The 22,215-nt window shown below is 46.3% G+C and overlaps 1 protein-coding gene across 1 annotated transcript in view; it reads right to left on the bottom strand.

Annotated features, from left to right (window-relative positions):
- The window catches only part of PAX5 (paired box 5), a 99,733-nt gene that overhangs the window by 11,986 nt on the left and 65,532 nt on the right, over positions 1-22,215 (bottom strand). The window contains exons 6-9 of the mRNA XM_011970123.1: positions 20,414-20,682; positions 16,702-16,780; positions 11,726-11,844; positions 11,377-11,404 (exon numbers count right to left, since the gene is read on the bottom strand). Of these exons, the coding sequence (XP_011825513.1) occupies positions 11,377-11,404; positions 11,726-11,844; positions 16,702-16,780; positions 20,414-20,682 (495 nt within the window). The remainder of the gene's footprint in view (positions 1-11,376; positions 11,405-11,725; positions 11,845-16,701; positions 16,781-20,413; positions 20,683-22,215) is intronic.

Raw genomic sequence — 22,215 nt, 5'->3', positions numbered from 1 at the left:
CCTGAGGAGTGCTCCATCAGGATGCAGTGCTCCATCAGGAAGTGACCCCCTGAGGAGTGCTCCATCAGGATGCAGTGCTCCATCAGGAAGTGACTCCCTGAGGCTCGCAGAGGGGCCATGGCCCAGCTGCCCCTGAGCTTCACAACTCTGCAATGCCAAGCAGCGCTGCCTCGAGCATTTCCGTGTGTTTCTCCCGGTGCACAGATGGACAGCTTGAATTTTTAAATCAGAGAACTCTTCATGGGAACCAGTCAGAGATCTAGAGAAACCCAAGCAGTTGACCTCAGTGTGTAGTGCTGGAAAATAAGATTCCCCAGAACCAGCCAAAACCTGGGCCACATTCATCAGGTTGAAACATCTGGAGATTTTGACCTCAAACCTGCCTATGAGGGGATCTAATGGCCAATTTCAGTTGTCCTGTAAGATTTTCCTGTAGCTAAGCTTCTCCAAAGCAATGAGAGGTTCATCTCTCAAGGCCATGTGTGAACATGTCTGAGTTGTTTTGCCCACAGCATAGATGCAGCTTTCTGACTACCAGTAATGGAAGGGAAAACTACATGCTAGAGATAGGTTACAGTCACCGGGACCCTTTGCAGTTTAAGTCCATTTTGAGTTACTTGAAATCCACAGGTGAGCTAGCTGGGAAGCATCCCCAGGAGACACTGGAGGCAACTTCTTTGCCAACCACCAGCAGGCAGGGCCCAACCAAATTGGAAAGCCCCATGGCCACTTCCTGCTCCTTAGCTCCTAACCCCCGAGCCACAGTGTAAAATGATAACTCGGTTATGCCCAGGGCCAAAACAGGAGGGAAGTGGTTACTTTTTCCAAATCCCAAAAACCCATTCTAAACAGGATCAGAAGCCCAGAAAAAGGATAACAGCAAGAGAATGAGTAGTGCTGCCCCCAGGGCGCATATATCATAGGATTTCTCCAGATTTATTCCATGTGCTATAATTTGACATCCAGATTCTATTCATGAATGAATTTGTTCAGAGGAGCCCATATAAATGAATATGCCTATTCCTAAAATGGTGTCCCATAGGGAAGCAACGTTCCCCTTCCCAGCAACTCCAGAGGCTGTGCCATCAGGCCCACCACTGATCTTCATCTTCCAACACCCAAAGTGACAAGCCCTGATGTTTAAAAGACACGAAAAATTACACTGTGGCTCCAAACCTACCATAAATGTCCTGTCAGGCTAATGCAATGTAAAAATTTTCAACCTTGCTTTGGATCAAGTGCCATTTCCTCAGTTTCCTCAAATTTTATGTATTCATTTGTTTATTTATTTTTCATTTTTTTAAAGTCAGGGTCTCACTCTGTCACCCAGGCTGGAGTCTAGTGGCACGATCATGGCTCACTACAGCCTTGAACTCCTGGGTTCAAGTGATCCTCCCACCTCAGCCTCCCAAGTGGCTATCACACCTGGTTAACTTTTAGTTTTTTTGTAGAGACAGGGTCTCGCTGTTTCCCAGGCTAGTCTCAAATGACCTCAAGTAAAGGTATTTAAGGATATGCACTGTCCAGATATTACATTACTCTATTACATATTATATTATGTTTCATTATATTATATTTGAGCGTACATATGTGTGTGAACATTTACATATATTTTTTAATAGAATTTCCAAAACTATCACCCATGCCCCCACCACACCTCACAATTTGGCCACCTGAAACTTCTCTCCCTTTCCCAGACTGAACACATATGCATACGTCTCCATGCTTTTGTTCTTTCTCTTCTTCCTGTTTCCACTTCCCTACCTGGCACCCTCTTCCTCACCCACTCTCTGTGCACCCCACCCCCATTGCCCCTTATGAAAGGCAGAGCCTTTCTATATCATTGACACATTCCCTGAGAATGTAAATGATAATAAATAACATTCTTTGAATGTCTTCCATGTGCCAGGTGCTGTCCAAGACTTTGGAGACACACGGGAGCCTCACACCAGCTCTGTGCCAGCATATTGGCATGGCCACCCTCCTCTTGTGGATGGAGAAACCAAGGCTAAGTGAGGGGAAGCAAACTGTCCCAATCACACAGCCAGCAGTTACGCATGCCAGGTTCCAGGACCAGGGGCTCCAGAGCCCTGGCTTTTACCGCCTTGTCATGTGGCCGGCACAGGGGCAGCCCGACCATAAGTGGGAGTGGCAAGTGTCCCTGAGAACAAGGTTACCAAGGTTGGCAGTCCATCCCTTCCTCTGAGAAGGACGCGACACATTCTGTCAGGCAGTTTCCTTAGAAGTATCACAGTCTGGGTTAAATACCTCCTCCCTCCTTTTGAGGCAGATCTAGGAGACCGGAGAACTCGTCCTCTGTTGCACCAAAAAGGAAATATTAAATTGTTTGTTTGTAGGGGAAAATCCTTGCAGTACAACCCAGAATTAATAATTTAGTACAAAGATTTCTTAGCTCCTCAGGCAGAAGCTCTAAAAGTGCTACAAATTGTTATTTTGATTGCTTTAATGGAATATTTCCCTGGAAGCCTGGGCTTATTTGCCTGTGTAATCAGTAGCCAAGCAAACAGTAAAAACAGAGAAAGCCTAGGGAAGAAAAAGTTCCCAGCAACTCCCCAGCGCAAATGCTGCATCACTGCAGGTCAGATAAGGCCTTCTGGTCTGTCTCTCATCCCTCCCACCAAGACCATTCTTAGCCACTCTGTCTCCCTGCGCAAACTCCCTCCTGCCTCCTCTCCAACTCCTTTCCTGCCCAACCCAGCCCTCCCCACCTGAGCTTTCCTGATCCCTTTCCCACCATGACCCTGACTCTCTGCCCTGCAGAACCTCTGATGTGGCAGAACGCTCCTTAATAATGATAACAATGATAATAAAGGAACATTTGGAGTACCTACTATGGGCTGAACCTTCTGCCAAACCTCTTTATGTGCATCTCGTTTAATCAGTATAACCATCTACAACACAAGTTGTTGTTGTTTTTGTTTGTTTGTTTGTTTTTTGAGACGCAGTCTCACTCTGTCGCCTAGGCTGAAGTGCAGTGGCGCAATCTTCGCTCACTGCAAGCTATGCCTCCACCTCCCGCGTTCACGCCATTCTCCTGCCTCAGCCTCCCGAGTAGCTGGGACTACAGGCACCCGCCACTGCGCCTGGCTAATTTTTTGTATTTTTAGTAGAGACGGGGTTTCACTGTGTTAGCCAGGATGGTCTCGATCTCCTGACCTTGTGATCCGCCCGTCTTGGCCTCCCAAAGTGCTGGGATTACAGGCATGAGCCACTGTGCCTGGCCAACACAAGCATTGTTATTATCCCCATGTTATGTATGAGAAACCTGAGGATAAAGCAGTGGTAAAGCCAAGTAGGTTGGAAATAATAACTTTGTACACAAAGGAAGAAAAGCTCATGTTTGTTTGAGATGTGATGGTAACCATTGTTCTCAAAGCTAGGAATAAAGGAAAAATCACATAGACTCCAGAGGTAAGCCTACGTTCACTTTTATTACCACAATCTCCCAAGAGATTACGTGAGCTCAAAACTAACATAATACGTTGCAAAGTCACAAGCAGGTGCTTCTGAAGCTTGTGCTCTTAACCACGACACTATACTACTTCCAGCAGTCCTCCAGGCATGGGTCCCTGACGCACTCCCCAGTAGAAAGCACACCTCCGTCCTCTCCCCAGGCCTTTCTGGGCCAGGCATGGGGTCTGCACAATTCCATGCCATTGCTCACCACACCATCCTACCACAGCATCTCCTCAGAATTCCACATTATCTGCCCAAGCCAATCCCCTCATACTGTGAGTGAAATGCAGCCATTCCTCCTGGCAGATTCCCCCTTCCTCGGGACCCCCCACCACTATCTTCACCTACCCTCAACATCCCTAAGCAACACCTCTTTGACTCCACTGGCCTTAGTTTCTATTCCACAGCTCCAGCCCCATGGATGGCCACAGATAGGACCTTAACCTGAAATTTAGAACTCGTCTAAGTCCCTAAACTCCTTCTGAAAACTTGTTTGTCATCATATTCCTTTCACGCTCTCATCCTGATGAGCCAGCTCTTGCCAGGAACCCTTGAACTACTATAATCAATAGGTAGATAAAGTTATCTGTCCTCTTGGTGAGCCTGAAATGAAAACATCACCAATTCTGTTGCCCTGACCCAAGAATGGTCTGCACCTTCTTAAAAGCATTGACACTGAGCTGTACTATGTGATGGTCTTCAATAAAGTCATCCCATTTGGTTTCACAGCCAAGACATCGGGAAAGAATCAACAAATTTATCTTTTCTCCAAAATAAAAGAGAGGAAATGCAACCACACACATCACAGGATGCCAAAACTCAGAGCTGGAAGGGACCCTAGTGGTTACCTCTTCCAATTCCCAATCTGACACTGGAAACCCCTCTTCAGTCTTCCTCCCAAGTGGCCTCACTGCCCACAGCAGACACTCTCAGTGACAGAAGATTCACAGCCCAATCCGCATTTAGGCAGCTCGTTGCTTGGAAGGCTTCCTTCAACTGAGACGAGAGCTGCCTCTCTCCAATTTCCACCTAAATCCTGGGTCTGCCCCTTGGAACTACAAAGAAGTCTGCTTCTGTTCCTTCTCCAAAGGAGCCCTTTTAGATCAGGTCACATTCTTGTGTATCCACTGAGTTTTCTTTTTTTTTTTTTTTGAGATGGAGTCTTGCCCTGTTGTCCAGGCTGGAATGCAATGCCGTGATCTCGGCTCACTGCAATCTCCACCTTTCAGGTTCAAGCCATTCTCCTGCCTCAGCCTCCCAGGTAGCTGGGATTACAGGTACGTGCCACCATGCCTGGTTGATGTTTTGTATCTTTAGTAGAAACGGGGTTTCACCATGTTGGCCAGGCTGGTCTCGAACTCCTGACCTTGTGATCCGCCCACTTCGGTCTCCCAAAATGCTGGGATTACAGGCGTGAGCCACTGCGCCCAGCCATGAGTTTTCTTTTCTATAGGCCAGCCAGTTCCACTTCCTCTACAAGTTCCTTATAAGACATATTTGGGGGTAGGGAAGTAGGGTGATAGGGTGGTATAAGTAAGGGGCAGGATAAATGGGCACTCATGGAAGTATTCCTTCCATGTGTTCAAAAAGCAAATGTATTCTCTAACTGTTGTCCTTTCATATGTCTATTTTACTAAACTTGTTAATTATGTTGTGCATATCTTCCAAATATCCTTGCCAATGTTTTGTCAGCTTTATTTATTCATTAACAAGAGGGGCATTTTAGGCTCCCCAAAATACCATGGGATTTGTTCATTTGTTCATTGACTTTTTTTGCTTTAAATATTTGAACACTCTGTTGCTAAGTGAATACAGATTCAGGAGTGTTATATTTTCCTATAAATTGTTCTTGTTATCATTAAGCAATAATCCTCTTCGTCTTTGAGCATACTTTGGGCCTTAAAGTTTATATCGTCTGATAATGAGATTAATCTATCACATTTTACTTGGTTAGTATTGCCTGGTCCATATTTTCCTGTCTCAGTCCTTGCAACCTTTCAGTACCATTTTGTTTTAGGTTAATTAGTAAAAATATCACATTTCTGGCTCTTGGTTATTTTACATGTCTTCTATTTATCTTGCAAATCCAATCTATTTATCGAGACTATTCAAATATTTTTATTTATTTCTATCCTCTATTGTGTAATTTTATATTTTTAATTTACCTTTTTTCTCCCTTACCTTCTATTGGATCCACTAAGTATTCTAAATATTTCTTTTTGCTTCTTCTCGTTTGCACATTATGCATTCTATTACCATAATGGTTACCCTTTAATTGTTATCTTTAATATGCTCACCTGCATCCTTGACCTAACCCAGCCTAAGTTTATCAATATATCTATCTTCCTCCTATGAAATGCAAAAATCTTAGAATGTTTTAACTTAGATCAGCGTCTTCCCAATCTTACATATTATTGTTGCCTTTTTTTCTACTTTGCTTAAAACCTCCGAAACTATTAATTATTTTTACAGGTGATATTATTTATTGGACAAACCTATTTAGATTATTGTTCATTTATCTATGTATTTGGTTACCATCACTTCTTAAATCCCATTCCCTCCTTTTGTATTTCATATCATTCTTGTAGGCAACATATGGATGAGTCCTTTTGTTTTTTAAATATGCTCTGACAATCTCCCTTTTTTTTTTTTTTTTTGAGACAGAGTCTTGCTCTGTCAGCCAGGCTGGAGCACAATGGCGAGATCTCAGCTCATTCCAACCTCCGCCTCCCGAGTTCAAGTAATTCTCCTGTCTTGGCCTCCCAAGTAGCTGGGATTACAGGCACACGCCACCAGGCCTGGCTAATTTTTTGTATTTTAGTAGAGACAGGGTTTCAATCTTTCCAATGGTATAGTTAGACCATTCACATTCAAAGTGATTATTGATATAATTGGATTCATATCTACTATGTTTGTAACTTTTCTACTTGTTGAACTTGTTCTTTGTTTCTTTACCTCCCCTCTTCTTCCTTCTCTGGTTTCAACTGAACGTGCCATACAATTCCATTTTATCTCTTCTGTTAGCATTTCAACTATATTTCTTTTTTTTAGTATTAGTACTTTCCCTAGAGTCTGCAATATACATTTATATCTAATCTAAGTTCACCTTCAAATGATACTATTCCTCTTCAATCGTGTACCTTCTGATAGAATATTCTCAGTTCCTCAATCCTGTCCCTTAGGACATTGCTGCCATTCATTTCACTTATCCATATGTAATAAATCACTCCATACATTGTTATTACTTTACACAAACAGTTACCTTTTAGATCAATTAAGAATAGAAAAATCAAAGGTCTAATTTTACCTTCATTAATTCTTTCTCCAACTCCCTTCTTTCCTTTATGTAAATCTGAGTTTCTGAACTGTATCATTTTTCTTCCTCTGGAGAAACTTCTTTCAACATTTCTTCTAGGCCAGGTCTGCTGGTGATGAATTTTCTCCATTTTTGTTTAACTGAGAAAGTCTTTATTTTGTCCTTTACTTTTGAAGTAGAATTCCCCATGACATAAAATTCTAGGTTGGTGAGTTTTTTCTTTCAACACTTGTAATACGTCCCTCCACTCTCTTCTTGTATGCATGGTTTCTGACAAGAAATCCACTATAATTTTTATTCTTGTTTCCCTATAAGTAAGGTGATTTTTACCTCTGGCTTCTTTCAAGATTTTCTCTTTGTCTTTGATATTCTGACATTTGAATATTATATGCCTAATGTAGATATTTTGGTGCCCTCTGAGTTTTCTGCATTTGTGGTTAGCATCTGTCACTAATTTTTAAAAATTCCCAGCCATTGTTATTTCAAATATTTCTTCTTCTTCCTTCTCTCTTCTCCTTCCGGCAACCTAATTATAAATATGCTATGCCTCTTAAAATTACCCCACAATTCTTAGATGTTCTGTTCTGGTTTTCTGGTTTGGTTTTGTTTTTTCATCCTTTTTTCTCTTTGCTTTTCAGTGTGGGAAAGTTTCTATTGTCTTATCTTCAAGCTCCCTAATTCTTGGTTTGGCTGTGTCCAGTCTAGTGATGAGCCCATCAAAGAAAATCTTTATTTCTGTTACTGTGTTTTTTATTTTTCTTTTGATTCTTTCTTAGAGTTTCCATTTCTCTGCTTACATTACTCATCCGTTCATGTATTTTGTTTACTTTTTCCATTACAGTCCTTAACATATTAATTATAGTCATTTTAAATTCCCTATCTTGGCCGGGCACAGTAGCTCACACCTGTAATCCCAGCACTTTGGGAGGCCAACGCAGGCTGAATACCTGGGCTCAGGAGTTCAAGACCAGCCTGGGCAACATGGTGAAACCTGGTCTCTACAAAAAATACAAAAATTAGCCAGATGTGGTGGTGCTGCCTGCAGTCCCAGCTACTTGGGGGGCTGAGAGGGAAGAATCACTTCAGCCTGGGAGGTTGAGGTTACAGTGAGCTGAGATCGTGCCACTGTACTCCAGCTTCGGTGACAGAGCAAGATCCCATCTCAAAAAAAAAAAGAAAAAAGAAAAAATTACCTGTCTAATAATTCCAAAGTCTGAGTCTGGTTCTCATGCTTACTTTGTCTCTTCTTACTTTTTTTTTTCTTGCCTAATATTTTGTTGAAAGTTGTACATGATACATGAAGTAATTAGACATATTAAGGTTTCATGTTAATCTGGCAGATCTCAGTTGTAACTCTGTACTCTTACGACTTTCTAGATTTGGGAGTAGCTGTTTGCTCTGTGACCTCAGTTCTCTGATAAGCCAAGAAAACATGTTGATTTTCCTTTTGTTCAGCTTTACTTCTTATTGTAAAGATCAGAGTGATGGTGTCAAAACTTCACTAGTCAGAGCTGAAACTGCAAGTCTCTCGTATCTTTCTTATTGAAGTACATGATTTAGCAATTCAGCAAGAGTCTGTGAGTGGTAAACTCTCCCTGCCATTATCTGAAAATGTCTTTATTTGCCTTCACTATTAAATGATCATTTATCTGAGTACGAGGTAATTATTACTATCTCTGAACACTCGAAGATATTTTCTGTTGTCTTCTGACTTTTAACAATGCTAAAAAAAGTGCCCTGTCAGTCTAAAAGTTATACTGTCTCTCTGGTTGCTTGCATAATTTTCTCTTTGTCTTTGATGTTCTTCAGTTTCACTGAAGTGTTGCTTAGATGTCTGTTTATTTTTATTTAACTTGCTTGGGATTTAGCATGCTTCTTCAATCTAATGATACATGTCTTGCAACAGTTTTGTTCCATAAAGTCTTAGCTATTATTTCTTCAAATATTGCCTCTTTTCTCTGTTTTTATTTTTCTATACCAACTATTAGGTGTATGTTGGACTTTCACATGATATTTTGGTTTATCTCTTACCTTTTTCTCTCATATTTCCCAACTCTTTAGCTTTCTATGTTGTGTTCCTGAGAATTTCCTCAGCTCTGTCTCTTCCCAAATCACTAATTTTCTATTCAGCTATGTCTTATCTGGTATTTAATCCATCAGTTGAACTTTTAATTAATTCTGACCATCATAATTTTTATTTCTAGAAAATTTATTTGATTCTCTTTCTAGTCTGTTTCTTCTTTTTTCATGGCATTTTATTCTTTTATGATGGTTTCTAGTCTGTTTCATCTCTTTAATCATTTTCTAATCTCTTTCAAATTGTCTGTTATCTTGGGTTCTTGGAATACTCATTTTCCTGATTATGTCTCCTAACTTTCCCTCATTTTCTTGGGTGGTTTGACATTTTTAAATTGTGAGCTTATTTAGTAGTTATTATTTATTCTGTAGACATGTTGTACATACTAAATTGTGGAAGGATCCAGATGAAATTTTTTTATATGCATCTGTGAGGCATCTCAGGGATTTCATTAATATACATCCAGTTTTTATGTTATTTCTATTCTTGAATTTTTCAGAAAGTTTTGTTTTTCTCTGAGTCCCATGTAGAATCACGTTTCCCTACTGTCTCCTTCAGCCTATAGGTAAAACTTATCTCGTGCCCATTTCATGGAAAGTGCAGCCCTTGCCGGTTTCTAGTTTTTTGCAGGAGCTTTGGTTCCTACTCCCACATATCACACAATTCTAGGGCTACATCTTTTGTCTCAACATCAGCATCAAAACCCCAGCCCCTGTTCACTACAGCCTATATTGAGAACACATGCCCTGGGCCACCAGGACATTAGCTCATGCACTTAAAGTTCTGGTTTTGAGCTGCCTTTTAAGTTCCAACCGCTGAGGAGTTTCCTCTTTTTCTTTAAAAAAAAAAAAATATATATATATATATATATTGTTTTATTTGATCCAATTGTTTGCAATAGGATCAGACTTATGATATGATAGCTCAGACTTTGTTATAAGAACCAGAAATCTATGTTCTTTTTAAAAAAATAATTCATAAAACAATAAATGTTTATTTTTATTTTTTTTAAGAGTTTTATAAGTAGCCGACTTCCTTAAGTCAAACTTCCGACACACCCTCAAAACAAACATGGTGTAAGACCAGAATTATCTGTTCTTTTGTCCTTTTTTTTTTTTTTGAATTGCAAATATTGGATAGCCTTGTTTGAGGGGAAACATCTCTACTCAAAAGTCAATTCTCACACAGTACCTTTGGCTGCATCAATTGCTGTTACTTTATGCCACATAACACAGCACAGGTGGTCCATGTCACTGACATGTCATATCTGTAAAAATTTCTTGGATGAATGAATGAATAAATGAATGAAAGAACATCCCAGCAAGGGGCAGGCAGCTCTTTGACAATTCACTTGTAATCTTTAAATCCCACAAACACAGAATTTGCCTGTCATCAAAAAGAGTAGAACAGACAGAAGGAAAAACTGTAAACAAGTCAAAATAAAAATAAGTGATGGATTTCCCATTTGTCTTATCACTCACAGAATGTTAGAGCTGGAATGGATCTCAAGGATGACCCAGGGCAATCTCACACCCCAAATGCAAAAACCATGACCCAGAGTGACTAGCCCAAGAGCCATCACTAAAGCCCAGAACCCCATGCTTTTCACTATGGCAGCTTGCCCAGGATTCCCTCAAACATCCCCCACCATTACAAAGCAGGAATGATTTTTATTGGGGAGCCGTCCCTGTGCTTGGTCCACAGGAAGACAGACTACTCAGCTGTCTAGAAAATATTTCACAAGCTACTTAGAAACAAATGGGCATCCCCAGGCAATATTCTTGGCAGCAAAGCAAGTGAAGAAGGCTGAGGTCCCATAGAGTCCATGTAATTTTCATCCTTGGGTCACTTTGAGATGATGACAATAGAATAAATAGATTAAGGGAGAGTATGGCTGATCTAGAAGTACCTGGCACTTCTAGAGATCTAGGGAGCAACAATTCGGAATAATCCTTGTGACTATCTCATTCTGAAGGCAAAAGAGCATACAAGTTAAATCTTAAGCAGTTCAGTGTTCAGGAAGGTATTTCTACCTCCTCTCCTCCTGCTGGGAACAACTGGGATGAGAAGCCCTGTCCCCTGCCTCCACCCTCTTATAGCTCCCTGCCATGGGAGGAGTCACTTATCCCACTGGTCAGAGCCCAAGACATGCAGTGAGCTGTGCTCCCTGGTGGGTGGCATCACTGTGCCTTGTGACTCAGAAGCCTTTCTCTGGAACTTCAAGCTTCTATATTTTTCAGGCTTCCCATAGGAAGGCCCAGTTAAGTCCCATCTCTCAGTTCCATCTTCCCCACCTGCAACTGGGTGGGTAAGCCAGGCAGGGTCTGCTCTACAGGGCAGTCAGATTGGGAAATAATGTACCAGAAGCTTCACTTAGGTCTCCTCTAAGGGGTGCTTAATTTAAAGCTAAGTGGTGCTACCCAACTCAGGTTTTCAGAGCCCCTATAAATGGTTGGGAAGGTATGGTGTGAGTATTTGGGTACTTGTTCAGTACCCAAATCAGTACCTTGTCCATTTTCGCTAGGCTGGCAACCCTACAGAGGAAGAATAAGAAAGAAGATTCAAAGCTCCAACCAAACCCCAACTCTTCCTATCCACAAAAGCAGAGCCTTACAAATAGTGTGCCAAGATATCAAACCCTCTTAGCCTTTGGATGACCAGGGAACATGTGGGAAAGCTAAAGCCTATAGGCCAGTTGCCTCTGGCCACGAGCATCCTGTTTATCCCAGTGTGTGATGCAAATTCTATGTGTACTATGGTAAGTGGGAAGTCCTGAAAAAAAGCACATCCAGCCTACCATCTCCTTCTTTAATCTCTAAAACATATGACTTCTCCCTCCCCAAGCCCCTACCTACCAAGCCCCCACCAGAGAAGTCAATGCAAACTACGAAATTCTTATTCTCATCAAGAGTTGAGCTGATGCAGTTGATGGTGACCACTGGAGGCACCTTCCTATAGACTGAACCTTTTCCACCTAAGGAGGACATTTTCCCAGGGGTACCGTTTGGGAGGCAGGAGGTCTCAAAGCCCCAAAGCATATCTTCCCAGAGCATCAAGTTGGAAAATCTAAGAAGAGCTACCCGAGAGGGTCTGGGATTTTTCTTAGTTTAGTTGGGCTATCAGAAAGGCTGCTTTCTTGAGCCACATGGTCACAGTAGCCCTGCCCCTGTAGAAATGCACTGATTAGCCTGTGGGCATCACACTTATCCATAAGACAAGCTCTATACAACCTTCTGCAGGGCCTCTAAATGTGCTACTGAGGACCGTGATCATTGCCTCACTGGTCTACCCACTGAAAGCCCATGTGAAAATTTCCTTCCACTCTAAATGTCAGAAAAACAAAACAAAACAAACAAACAAAAAAAACCATGGCTTCCACTGAGGAATTGGACTCTTCTCCACTGGCGGACAACGAGAAGAACACAACTGATTGCATTTCCCATTTTGCTTTGATCATCAGGAAGCTCAGAATCAAATTCAAGCTAATTCTAGGAACTATGGGGGCCTGGCTGGAGATTTGGGGGGTTGGTGGAGGGAAGTGGGAGGAGGTGGGGGAGCAGAAGGGAAAGGAGAGAAGTCGTGCATGATGGGGCTACATTTCCTGGGCAATACTACAGACTGGAGAGAAGCCAGCCCCAGGCAACCATCTTCAGGGGTACAGCAATGTCGCTTATACCCTAGCAACAGCCTCCTGGTCCCCCAGCCCTCCAAGTCTCCTCACAGCTGCAAGAATAATCTTCCACTCTGTATTGGATTGGATCCTGATACTCCCTGGTCTAAAATCTCACAGAGGCCTCTCTTTGCTCTCAAGATAATACAATCCAAGGCCCTGGCCCCGGTACACAAGTCCTCTTGCATGCGGGGGGACTTACACGTCCCCTCCCACCTCACTAACACTACATACCACTTTCTGCCACTGTGCTGACCAGCCTACCCCTCCCCCATGGGACCTGGCCCTGAACTCCTGGGCAGAGGAGGCCAGATACTGTCTGGAGGCAGCAAGGCTGACAGCAGCCACCAGTATCCTGGCCCTGGCATCTTCACCAGAACCCCAGCCCTGCTCCATGCACTAGAGAAGCTGGAATCATCCAATGGCCTCCCAAGACCCTGCAGCCCCCACCCCTTTGCTGCTCAGGGCCATGGCTCCTGCGATGCAGACTGACCCTCTCTGTCCACCCTAGTGAGAATTCCTGGGGGGAACTGCCCTCCAGTGCCTCTCCTGGTGCTTCAGTGTAAAAGGTCTTCTCTACCCCTTCCCCTCTTCCCACCAAACCCTTCTCATTCTTCTTATCTTAGAATCATTCTTTCAGGTTGGAAAGGTGTTGGCATTTAGATAATTAAGCCCTCTGGATTCTTAAACTTCTAAAACCACATATATGAAAATGGATAGATTCTACTTGCATGCCTCCAGCAACGGGAAGCTCACTACTTAACAAGGAGGCCCATTCCACTGTCAGAAAGCTTGGGCTATTACTGAGTTCTTTTAGCCTATCTTCTTCCTTGCTCACAACCTCAAGCCTTCTCTTCATCAGACCAAATGGCCCAAATTTCTCCAGTCATGCTTCCTATGTAAGAATTTTCAGTTGGCTCTTCTGCACAAACTACTTTGTCTGCAAAGAAGGAGCTTGGCCCTGAGCACAGCCCTGTGAGGAGAGAGGCAGGGTGAGAGGAACAGAACCAGCTCAGAGGAGAATGGAACAGTCACCACCCTAGACTTCTGTTTATGCTTCCTGAGACCACACTGGTTCACGTGGCAGGGCTGGCACCTCCTAACTCATGCTCAGCTCCTTGCATGAGAAAATTGAACCCCCAGGTTGCATCTCCAGGAAACTATCCATCTCTAAGAGTCAGTGGGTAGCCTGTGCTGCAACTGGGGGTATCCCAGTGGCTGGGGTTCTGGAGCCAAGGACCTGGCTTATGATCTTGGCCCCACATTTACTGTGTGCCCTTAGCTAAGTCACCGTACTCATCTCACCAAACCTCAGCTGTTCTGTCTGCACAATGGGGATGATAGGAGTTGTGACTTGGTAATGAGGTGGGGTAAGTGACGGTCTTCTCAGAACAGAGCCAGGCACACTGTAAGCAATGAGTACACAGTAGCTACAGCAATTACTACAGCAATCAATAAAACCCAATGCATTTATGAGCTCAGATAAGAGACAAGTTGGTGCAGGCCAAATTGGTGCAGGGTCAGTGAAGGCCTAACAGGCCAGGCAGGACTCCTCCAGGGCCTGGACAGGGTAGGTTTTAGAAACAGGCTGAAAGAATGTTCCAGGCAGGGAAACAGTGAGCAGCAGCTTAGAGTGTGAGCCACAAAATTAAGAAAGTAATAACTGTAGTACCTGTCACCAAACGTGGTCAGAGCCTCACCTGGGATTCACACGTTCATGCACATACACACGCACACACAGGCACACGCCAGTCCTGGGAGAGGCAGGGCCATGGGCAGCAGCCCCCTTGGACACAGAAGCAGCCCAGCCTGTGTGGGCAGTGAAGGGTCAGGCCTGGCCACAGCCCAAGCGTCTCGTGAGCAAGCAGAGGGACATGGGGATGGTGAAGGGGTGTGATGGGGATGAAGGTCTGGGGTTGGGGTTTCAAGTGGTGGGAAACCATGAGGGACTTTTATGGGAGGCGGTCTTCAAGAAGAAGGAGATCCAATGGTAGTCGCAGAAACAGGACGAGGCAAGAGGTCCCAGTGAAGGTTTCTTCCAAGGTGAGCAGAATAATCCAGGCCACAGATCCCAGGCTCTGGGACACACTGCCCTCAAAGCAGTCACACCTCACCTCTGTGTTCCAGCCCTCTGCGGTTGGGGTGCCCTCCTGTTCCTCCACCCCACTGTACCTGACTTCCTTTCACTGCCCCCCATTTCAACCATCCAGGCCTCTCTGCAGCTCTCTGCCCACACCTGCGTTCCTCCCTTTGCACAGTCCTTTGCCTGTGCTGCTCCTTCGGCCTAGAATGCCTTCTCCAGCCAGCCATCTGCTATCGCCACAGGGCCGCATTCTGCCCTTCCCTCAAGGTACCTCCTCCAGGAAGCCTTCCCCTTTCTCAGCCTGGCCCACCTGTCTCCCCACCCCCTCCTCACCTTCTCCCCTCCTCATGGTGGGACATAGATCCACAATGAAGGAAAATGAGTTCCCTGAAGAAAAAAAGCACGTCCTCTTTCTCCCCAGGGTACCTAGCTGTTTTTCTGCCTCATGGTCGAGGTTCAGGCCACCCCTGATGACCAAGCTCAATCATGCTCAGAAGCACAAACCAGCCCCTTCCCAGGAACAGGATGCCCACAGGAGAAGGCAATGCTAGAATCCTGTTCGGCCTACCAGCCTGGAGAAGTGCCACCACTGAGAGGGCAAAGCAGCTGATGACAGCAGGAGGCATTTCTGGTGGCTATCTCTGTTAGACAAGGGACAGACCTTCTCCTGGTTTAACCCCCTGTGACCTTTGAACTTCCTGGGAGGTCAGCAGCACATCCCCTTCCCCAGCTGTCTCTCTGTCTCTGGCCCAATGGGAGGGAGGGCCCTGGCCCGTTCCATTTTGCACCCGTATTGATCTGTTGGCAGCAATGGGCTGGATAATTAGCCAGGAATTAGGGTTTCTATTACAGCCAGGAGGCTGCTCCAGCTGATTTATCACCTGAATAATTTACTGTGATTGAAAGGAAATTAAAATGAACTCCATTTGACAACTGTGAGCTTTTATGGGCTTTAGTGAAGGCTCAAAAGCCAGATTAATAGCCTGGTGTTGGTTAATAGTCTGCCGAGAGTAAATACGGCAGGCTGTGCTCCACGGCCTTCCTGTGGCGGCCGGAGGAGGGACCCGCTGCCACCAGGAGCGCTGCGCCGACGACAACGTCAATGGGAGTTTTACTGAAACAGATTCCACTGCTGGAAACATACACACACACGCACGCACATACACGCGTGCGCACACACACACTCACCACCAGCAGCTTTATTTTCTTCTCTTCCTCCAACATGATTTTTACTCACTCCACGTGTAGGGAAAAGAGAATTGCTTTTTCAAAAACCATTTTGAAAAGGAAGTGTTTCACTGTTCCAGGAGTGGTCAACGTTAACCCTTTCCACCCACGGCAAAGGGTTTACTACGTTTCCCTATAAAAGCCAGCAGCCTGGGCCCATCCACCCAGGTAGATCCTGGCGGGAAAAACTGCAAGGTGGGGCAGGCTCCGAGCTAACAGCAGTAACTGTCAGGACCCCTGCCTGGCCCCAATGAGGAATGTTCTTCCCATGGGGGACAGGGTGGGAGGATCTGGGAGGATGTGGCCTCTCCAAACCTATGGCAAGTTCTGAGAGTTCTGGAATGACAGGCAGACTCTGACTGCAATAGGCCAGGTCTGGAAATCAACCAGCCAGAAAACTGGCCCCTGGAATCATCCTAGACCTGGAGGCCCATGGAACCATCTTGCATGAGATGAAGACAGAAGACCCTGAGATGAGATTCCAGCTCTGCAGTTCAACAATCTCAGAAACTCCCTGAGTAAACAATCTGTGAAAAAAAATGTTCCAATCTGTATAATGGGGCTCCCAAATCGTGCCCAGCCTGTTTGGCAGGCATTTGCCTTGGGGGTCCAATGAGAGGATGGATGTGAACTGAACGCTATGGTGTATAGGTGAGGAGGATCGCTGTTGTCATGTTCGGCTTCAGTTGTTGCTGCTGTTCTTCTTGTTGTCGTCATCAAAATCATGATTACTCCTACCACAGATACGGAAACTGAGGTCCAGAAAAACAGTGACTTGCTCAGCAGGGCAGAACCAGGACTCAAACCAAGCTTCCCGACCCCAAGGCCAGTAAGTGCTCTTTCTTCCCCACCAAGCTGCTCAACGAAAGTGACAGCAAGGCCCCCATCCAGGGCACTAGGCCACAGAGACACAAACTGAGACAGCTCGATCTGCTCGAAAATGGAAGAGAAAGCCAGCCTCCGCAGCCAGCACCTCAGGCCCCCTTCCTGTCACCACCGCCATGCCACTCTGGGGCTCACAGGCAAGGCCTGTGGAACATTCACCTCTCAGAGAGCTAGCATGAGGGGCCCAAGGAACCTGTACCCTTGACGCACATCCCTTCCCAGCCTGCGGCCCCTTGCTCGGGCGTCGTTTGTCCTAAGTGATTGGGAATCGGGCGCGAGGGTATGTCATTCATAGTCCAGTGCCTGTGTGTGTGTGCAGGGCAGCCCCGCCGCCTCACCTTCCATCTCTCCTCATTAAGACACATTACAGGGAGGTGAAGCAGATTAACCAGAAAACACTGGGTCAGTCAGTCATTATCCCGCCACACAGTTCACCTGCAGTCACCGCCTCAGAGCGCACAGTCAGAGACAGGCCTGCAGGCGTGCCCGCTCATTCTGAAGGACACTGGAGATGCTGAGTACTCACAGAGTTTGTAATCAGGTCTCCTCCCTATCAGACCCCATCTCTCCATGAGCCCAAGGGACTTGTCCTTCAAGCCCCCCATCCAACACTGGCCCCTCAGTGCCATTGTCCATAATGCTCCCAACCCAGGTAACGTCCCCCTCTCTGGCTGACACCTCATCAGGACCCTCTGAACAGTCTCTCTTGTCCTGTGGGCTCTGAGTCCACAGCACACTGCCCTTGTGAGACTGGGCAGAGCTGATGAGCACCTGGCACTGTGCCTGGCTCTCAGCCCACGATCAGGGAAGAAGTTAGAGGAGTGGCATGTGAGCAGGTGAGTGAGTGAATCAATGGGCGGCTTCCAGACCACTCAGGGATGAGGCCCTGCAGGCTGCATGGCCTTCCTGGGCACTCTGAGCTAAAGGAGCTATGGTGCAGATGCTGAGTCTCCATGACAGTCATGTGAAACACAGAGGGAGTCTCGCACCGAGTGTCTGCGTTAATTAGGGGTTCTTAGAAACATTTGTGCTGCAGAAGCCAGGTGGAGTGCAGAGGCCTGGATCCCCTCACTTCCCCACTCACTTGCTGGGTGACCTCAGACATGCCCTGTCCTCTCTCTGGGCCTCTAAAAAAACAAGAGGATTGAAATCTTGCCTCTGTGGTTCCTGTTACCCCTAAAATTACATGATCTTGTCAGCCATTAGAAGATAAACTTTCTGGCCGGGCGCGATGGCTCACGCCTATAATCCCAGCACTTCGGGAGGCCAAGGCGGGTGAATCACGAGGTCAGGAGATCGAGCCCATCCTGGCTAACATGGTGAAACCCCACCTCTACTAAAAAATACAAAAAAACTAGCCAGGCATTTGTGGCGGGCACCTGTTGTCCCAGCTACTCAGGAGGCTGAGGCGGGGGAATGGTGTGAACCTGGGAGGCGGAGCTTACAGTGAGCAGAGATTGCGTCACTGCACTCCTGCCTGGGTGACAGAGTGAGGCTCCATCTCAAAAAAAAAAAAAAAAAAAAAGATAAACTTTCTGGCTGGGCGCAATGGCTCACGCCTATAATCCCAGCACTTTGGGAGGCCAAAGCAGGTGGATCACCTGAGGTCCGGAGTTCAAGACCAGCCTGGCCAACATGGTGAAACCCCGTCTCTACTAAAAACACAAAAAAATTAGCTGGGCGCGGTGGCAGGCACCTGTAATCCCAGCTACTCAGGAGGCTGAGGCAGGAGAATCACTTGAACCCAGAAGGTGGAGGTTGTGGTGAGCTGGGATGGCACCACTGCACTCCAGCCTGGGCAACAACAGCGAAACTCCATCTCAAAAAATAAAAGAAGAAGATAAACTTTCTTCCACATTCTGGAGGGAAGGACAGGCCTCATCCAGGAAGGTTCCCTGATCAAGTCCCCTCTCACTCTCTTCCCGTGTCGGAGAAAACGTGCCTTCTGCCCTCTCCCAGAAGGGCTCTGAGCAGAGCTGGGAGGGTGCTTGCGATGGAAACAGATTCTCCTCCCTGAAGCCCAGGATCTAGAGTGTGTGGGGGCGGCTATGCCCAGCACCATAACCGTGTCCTACCCAGCAGAGGCATCACTCAACTTGTAGGAGAAAGACTACCATCCTCATCCCAGTCTACAAGACCAGGCCCACCTCCCCAGCACCACCCCCAGCCCGTCCCTGAGCCACAGCCACGCCCGCTCTCTCCGTTCCTCATCCTGCTGCCTCCCTCTCAACTCAGGGCCTTCGCACTTGCTGTCCCCTCTGCCAGGCACTTCCCTCCACCCCCACACCCCTTCTCCTTGCTCCCAAACCCTTCAGGCTCAGCATAAATACCTTTCTCCCAGGAGGCCACTGTGGCTCAGCCTTTCCTTTAGGAAAAGGAAACATTTTCCTTTAGGAAAAGGTTCTCTTCAGAGAACCTCAGACACCTCCTCCTCAGCACCAAGCACACCTGTAACCCATGACCCTTCAGGAAATTCTTTTATTGGGATTCTTCTGCAAGTCTGTAAGCTCCCTGAGGGGAGGTCCAAGCCCATCTTGTTCACTGATGTGACCCGGTGCATGGCTCCATGGCTTGTACAAAGTAGACACTCATCGTATTTGTTATGTGAATGCATGTCTTGCAGGATGGCCTTAGGTAAGTTGCTCTGCTTCTCTGGACCTTGGTTTAACCCTCTGAAAACAAAGTGGCTAGAAGGTCTGCAAGAGCTCTCACAGAAACTGCTCGGACACAGACAGACTGTCATAGACAGGTGGCCCCAGAGGCCCTGCTCTTCCCTCACCACCCACGGTTCTCTCCAGCATGTCGCCTCTCCATGGGAGCTGTGCAGGGAGCCTACACTATTTGGAATGACTTTTTGGAGAAAATTCAGAAGCATCCTCTAATTAGCATTTAGTGGAAGCTCAGTGCCGCCAGTTCTCACCACTAGTACCAGCGAGGAAAGTGCTGGGGAAAGTTATTGTCTGTGGGGTCTCTCTGGTTGGCCCACCAGGTGGGAGCTCTTGGCAGTCCAGAGCCATGTCTAGCCTGCAAGGTTACCTGTCAAGCCCCTGGCACACACTGGGTGTCAGGAAATAGTCTTATGAATTGAATCTGGTACTCCAGGGACGTTAGTTAGGCCTCAGGAGCCTCTCACTGGGCCGAGCCTCGTGATCCCATCTCTATAGTCACAGGTAGTGACTACTCCGCCCAGGGTATAGCAGACAGCCAGTCAGCCAGGGCTGGCCCTCCTGCTTTCTCCCTCTCTTGCAAATAACCCAGGTGGGAGTTTGTGCAATGAGACATTTCTTTATCTCCAGACTCTTGGATTCAGTTACTGAAAGTATGACAGGGTGACCTGGTGAGAGGGCAGACAGTGGGATACCTGCCTGCTCCGTCATTCCATTGTTCACGGCCAGTGAGCCCCCAGGCCATGTGCTGGTTACATATTTCCACCATCACCCTGACTGACAAGATAATGACCCAAGACCACCTTAAGTGTCCCGGAAGATCATCACACCCTTCTATCCAGAGAGTCCTTGGAAAGGACACAAGAGCAGCCAGAGAAGTCACCCACCCCCCGGCTGGCCAGCGACTGGAGCCCCAGACAAGCCCTCCCAGCCTCGTGGGATGTAGTGACTGCCCAAGTTTGGCCAAGAACACTGAAGAGACCTCTCTGAGAAGAACCTGGTGTGCCCTCACCCACACCCCCCTGCCAGATGACTCTGCCTTCAGGAAAGTGGCTGGGCCGGTGTGGCAGTGGTAGGTGTGGCGGGCATGCATCACGGGGCATACCTGTTCAGGCTTGATGGGCTCTGTGGTGGTAAAGATGTCTGAGTAGTGCTGCCTCTCAAACACGCGGTCCAGCACCTCCAGCTGCTGCTGTGTGAACAAGTCTCCCCGCATCTGCTTCCGGAGGAAATCTCTGCCTGGAAGTGAGTGGCCGTTCGGCACCGGAGACTCCTGAATACCTTTGATGAGCAGGAGAGAGGAAGGGTGAATGGAGGTTATACACGTTGCTAAAGAAAGACAGGTCAGACCCTGAGACTACAAAGAGGACCTAACCCCAACTCCCTCCCTGACCAGAGAAGACACCGGCAGGGGCTCAGGTAAGGTACCGCCTTGCCCAAGGTCACCTGCTTGGTAAGTGCAGGGCCAGCCTCCCACAGCCACGTGCAGGGACTGTGCAAAGTCCTTTTGACATGCATCATCTCATCTAATCCTCGTGAGGACCCTCAAAGTAGGTTATTCTCCCCACTTTGCAGATGAGAAGATTGAGACCTAGAGAGATTTATTGGTTTGCCTGAGAATTCGAGCTTGGGTTGATCCGCAGGCCTAGTTATCAGGTGCTCCTGCCCCTCCTGTCCTAAAGACACTCCTGGGAGGTACAGTTTTTCCCAGAGTTGAGGTCCTTACCCTGGACATTTGCTACCACATCATGTGATCGGTCAGTGAAACACTGTGCTAGGAAGACTGTAGGAAAACAGGACTCTCATACAATTCTGGTGGAAGTGGTAACAACACCTGTGCTAGACAAGTCGACAAATCTGTCAAAACCATAAATGCACTTTCCCTTCAATATAGCGATTGCACTTCTGGGAATTTATTTTACAGCTCAACTTACACATGTGAGAAGTGATGTATGTACAAGGTTCTTGTAGCAAAGGCTGGAAACAACCCGAGAGTTTATTTGGGGGCGGGGGCTGGTTAACGCAGCCAGGCATACTTGCATAATGGAAAACTGTGCAGCCGCAGAAAGGAATGAGGCTTCCTTCTGTGAATTGATATGAAAAGATCTTCAAGATACATTGTTATGTTAAAAAATAAAAAACAAGGTACAGCACAGCATGTATAATGTACAACCTTTTGTGTAAAAAGGAAGAAAATAAGACTATGTGCAATATGGATCTCTCCAAAGGATATATGAGACATTTACAGTGGTTGCTCATTCAGGGAGGTAGGAAGTGAGTGAGTGGAGGTGACGGGGGGAGACTTTTCACGGCATGTTTTTCTTTGGTTTGGTTTGGCTTCAGAAGTTTAAATGTACTGCCTATTACAAAATGTAAATTAAGTAAGTATAAGATTAAATTCCCTCTGTGTTCTGTATTGTTAGCTATTCACACTGTAACAGTCTCTGGTGATGATGCTTACATGTCAAAAGAAATATTATGAATTATCAATAAAGAAACAAATGCGATGAAATATCTTCTGTTGAGTCTCAAGCTGGAACTGTTCAAAATAAAATCAAGCACAGAGGGCAAATGTTTCCAGTGAGCAAATGGCCTCAGAGGGTACATCATTCCCCAGGGCTCTCTGGGACCACATTGCTCACACAAGGCTGACCAGAGGCTTTTTGAAACCCAGGCCCAGAGGTGAGGCATCTGGGACATCTTCCTGCAGTCAGGAAGCCCTGGGGAAAACCAGCATGGGTCTGCTCTCATGCTAAAAGGTGCCCTTACTCAAGGCCTTGTCTGACCCCCGCCCCCACCAGCACACTCCTGCCC

This window comes from Mandrillus leucophaeus, unplaced genomic scaffold (assembly GCF_000951045.1).
Source record: "Mandrillus leucophaeus isolate KB7577 unplaced genomic scaffold, Mleu.le_1.0 Scaffold929, whole genome shotgun sequence".
NCBI classification, from domain to species: Eukaryota; Metazoa; Chordata; class Mammalia; order Primates; family Cercopithecidae; genus Mandrillus; species Mandrillus leucophaeus.
The sequence above is the reverse complement of the archived record's forward strand: the minus strand, read 5'-3'. Positions and strand labels throughout refer to the sequence as shown.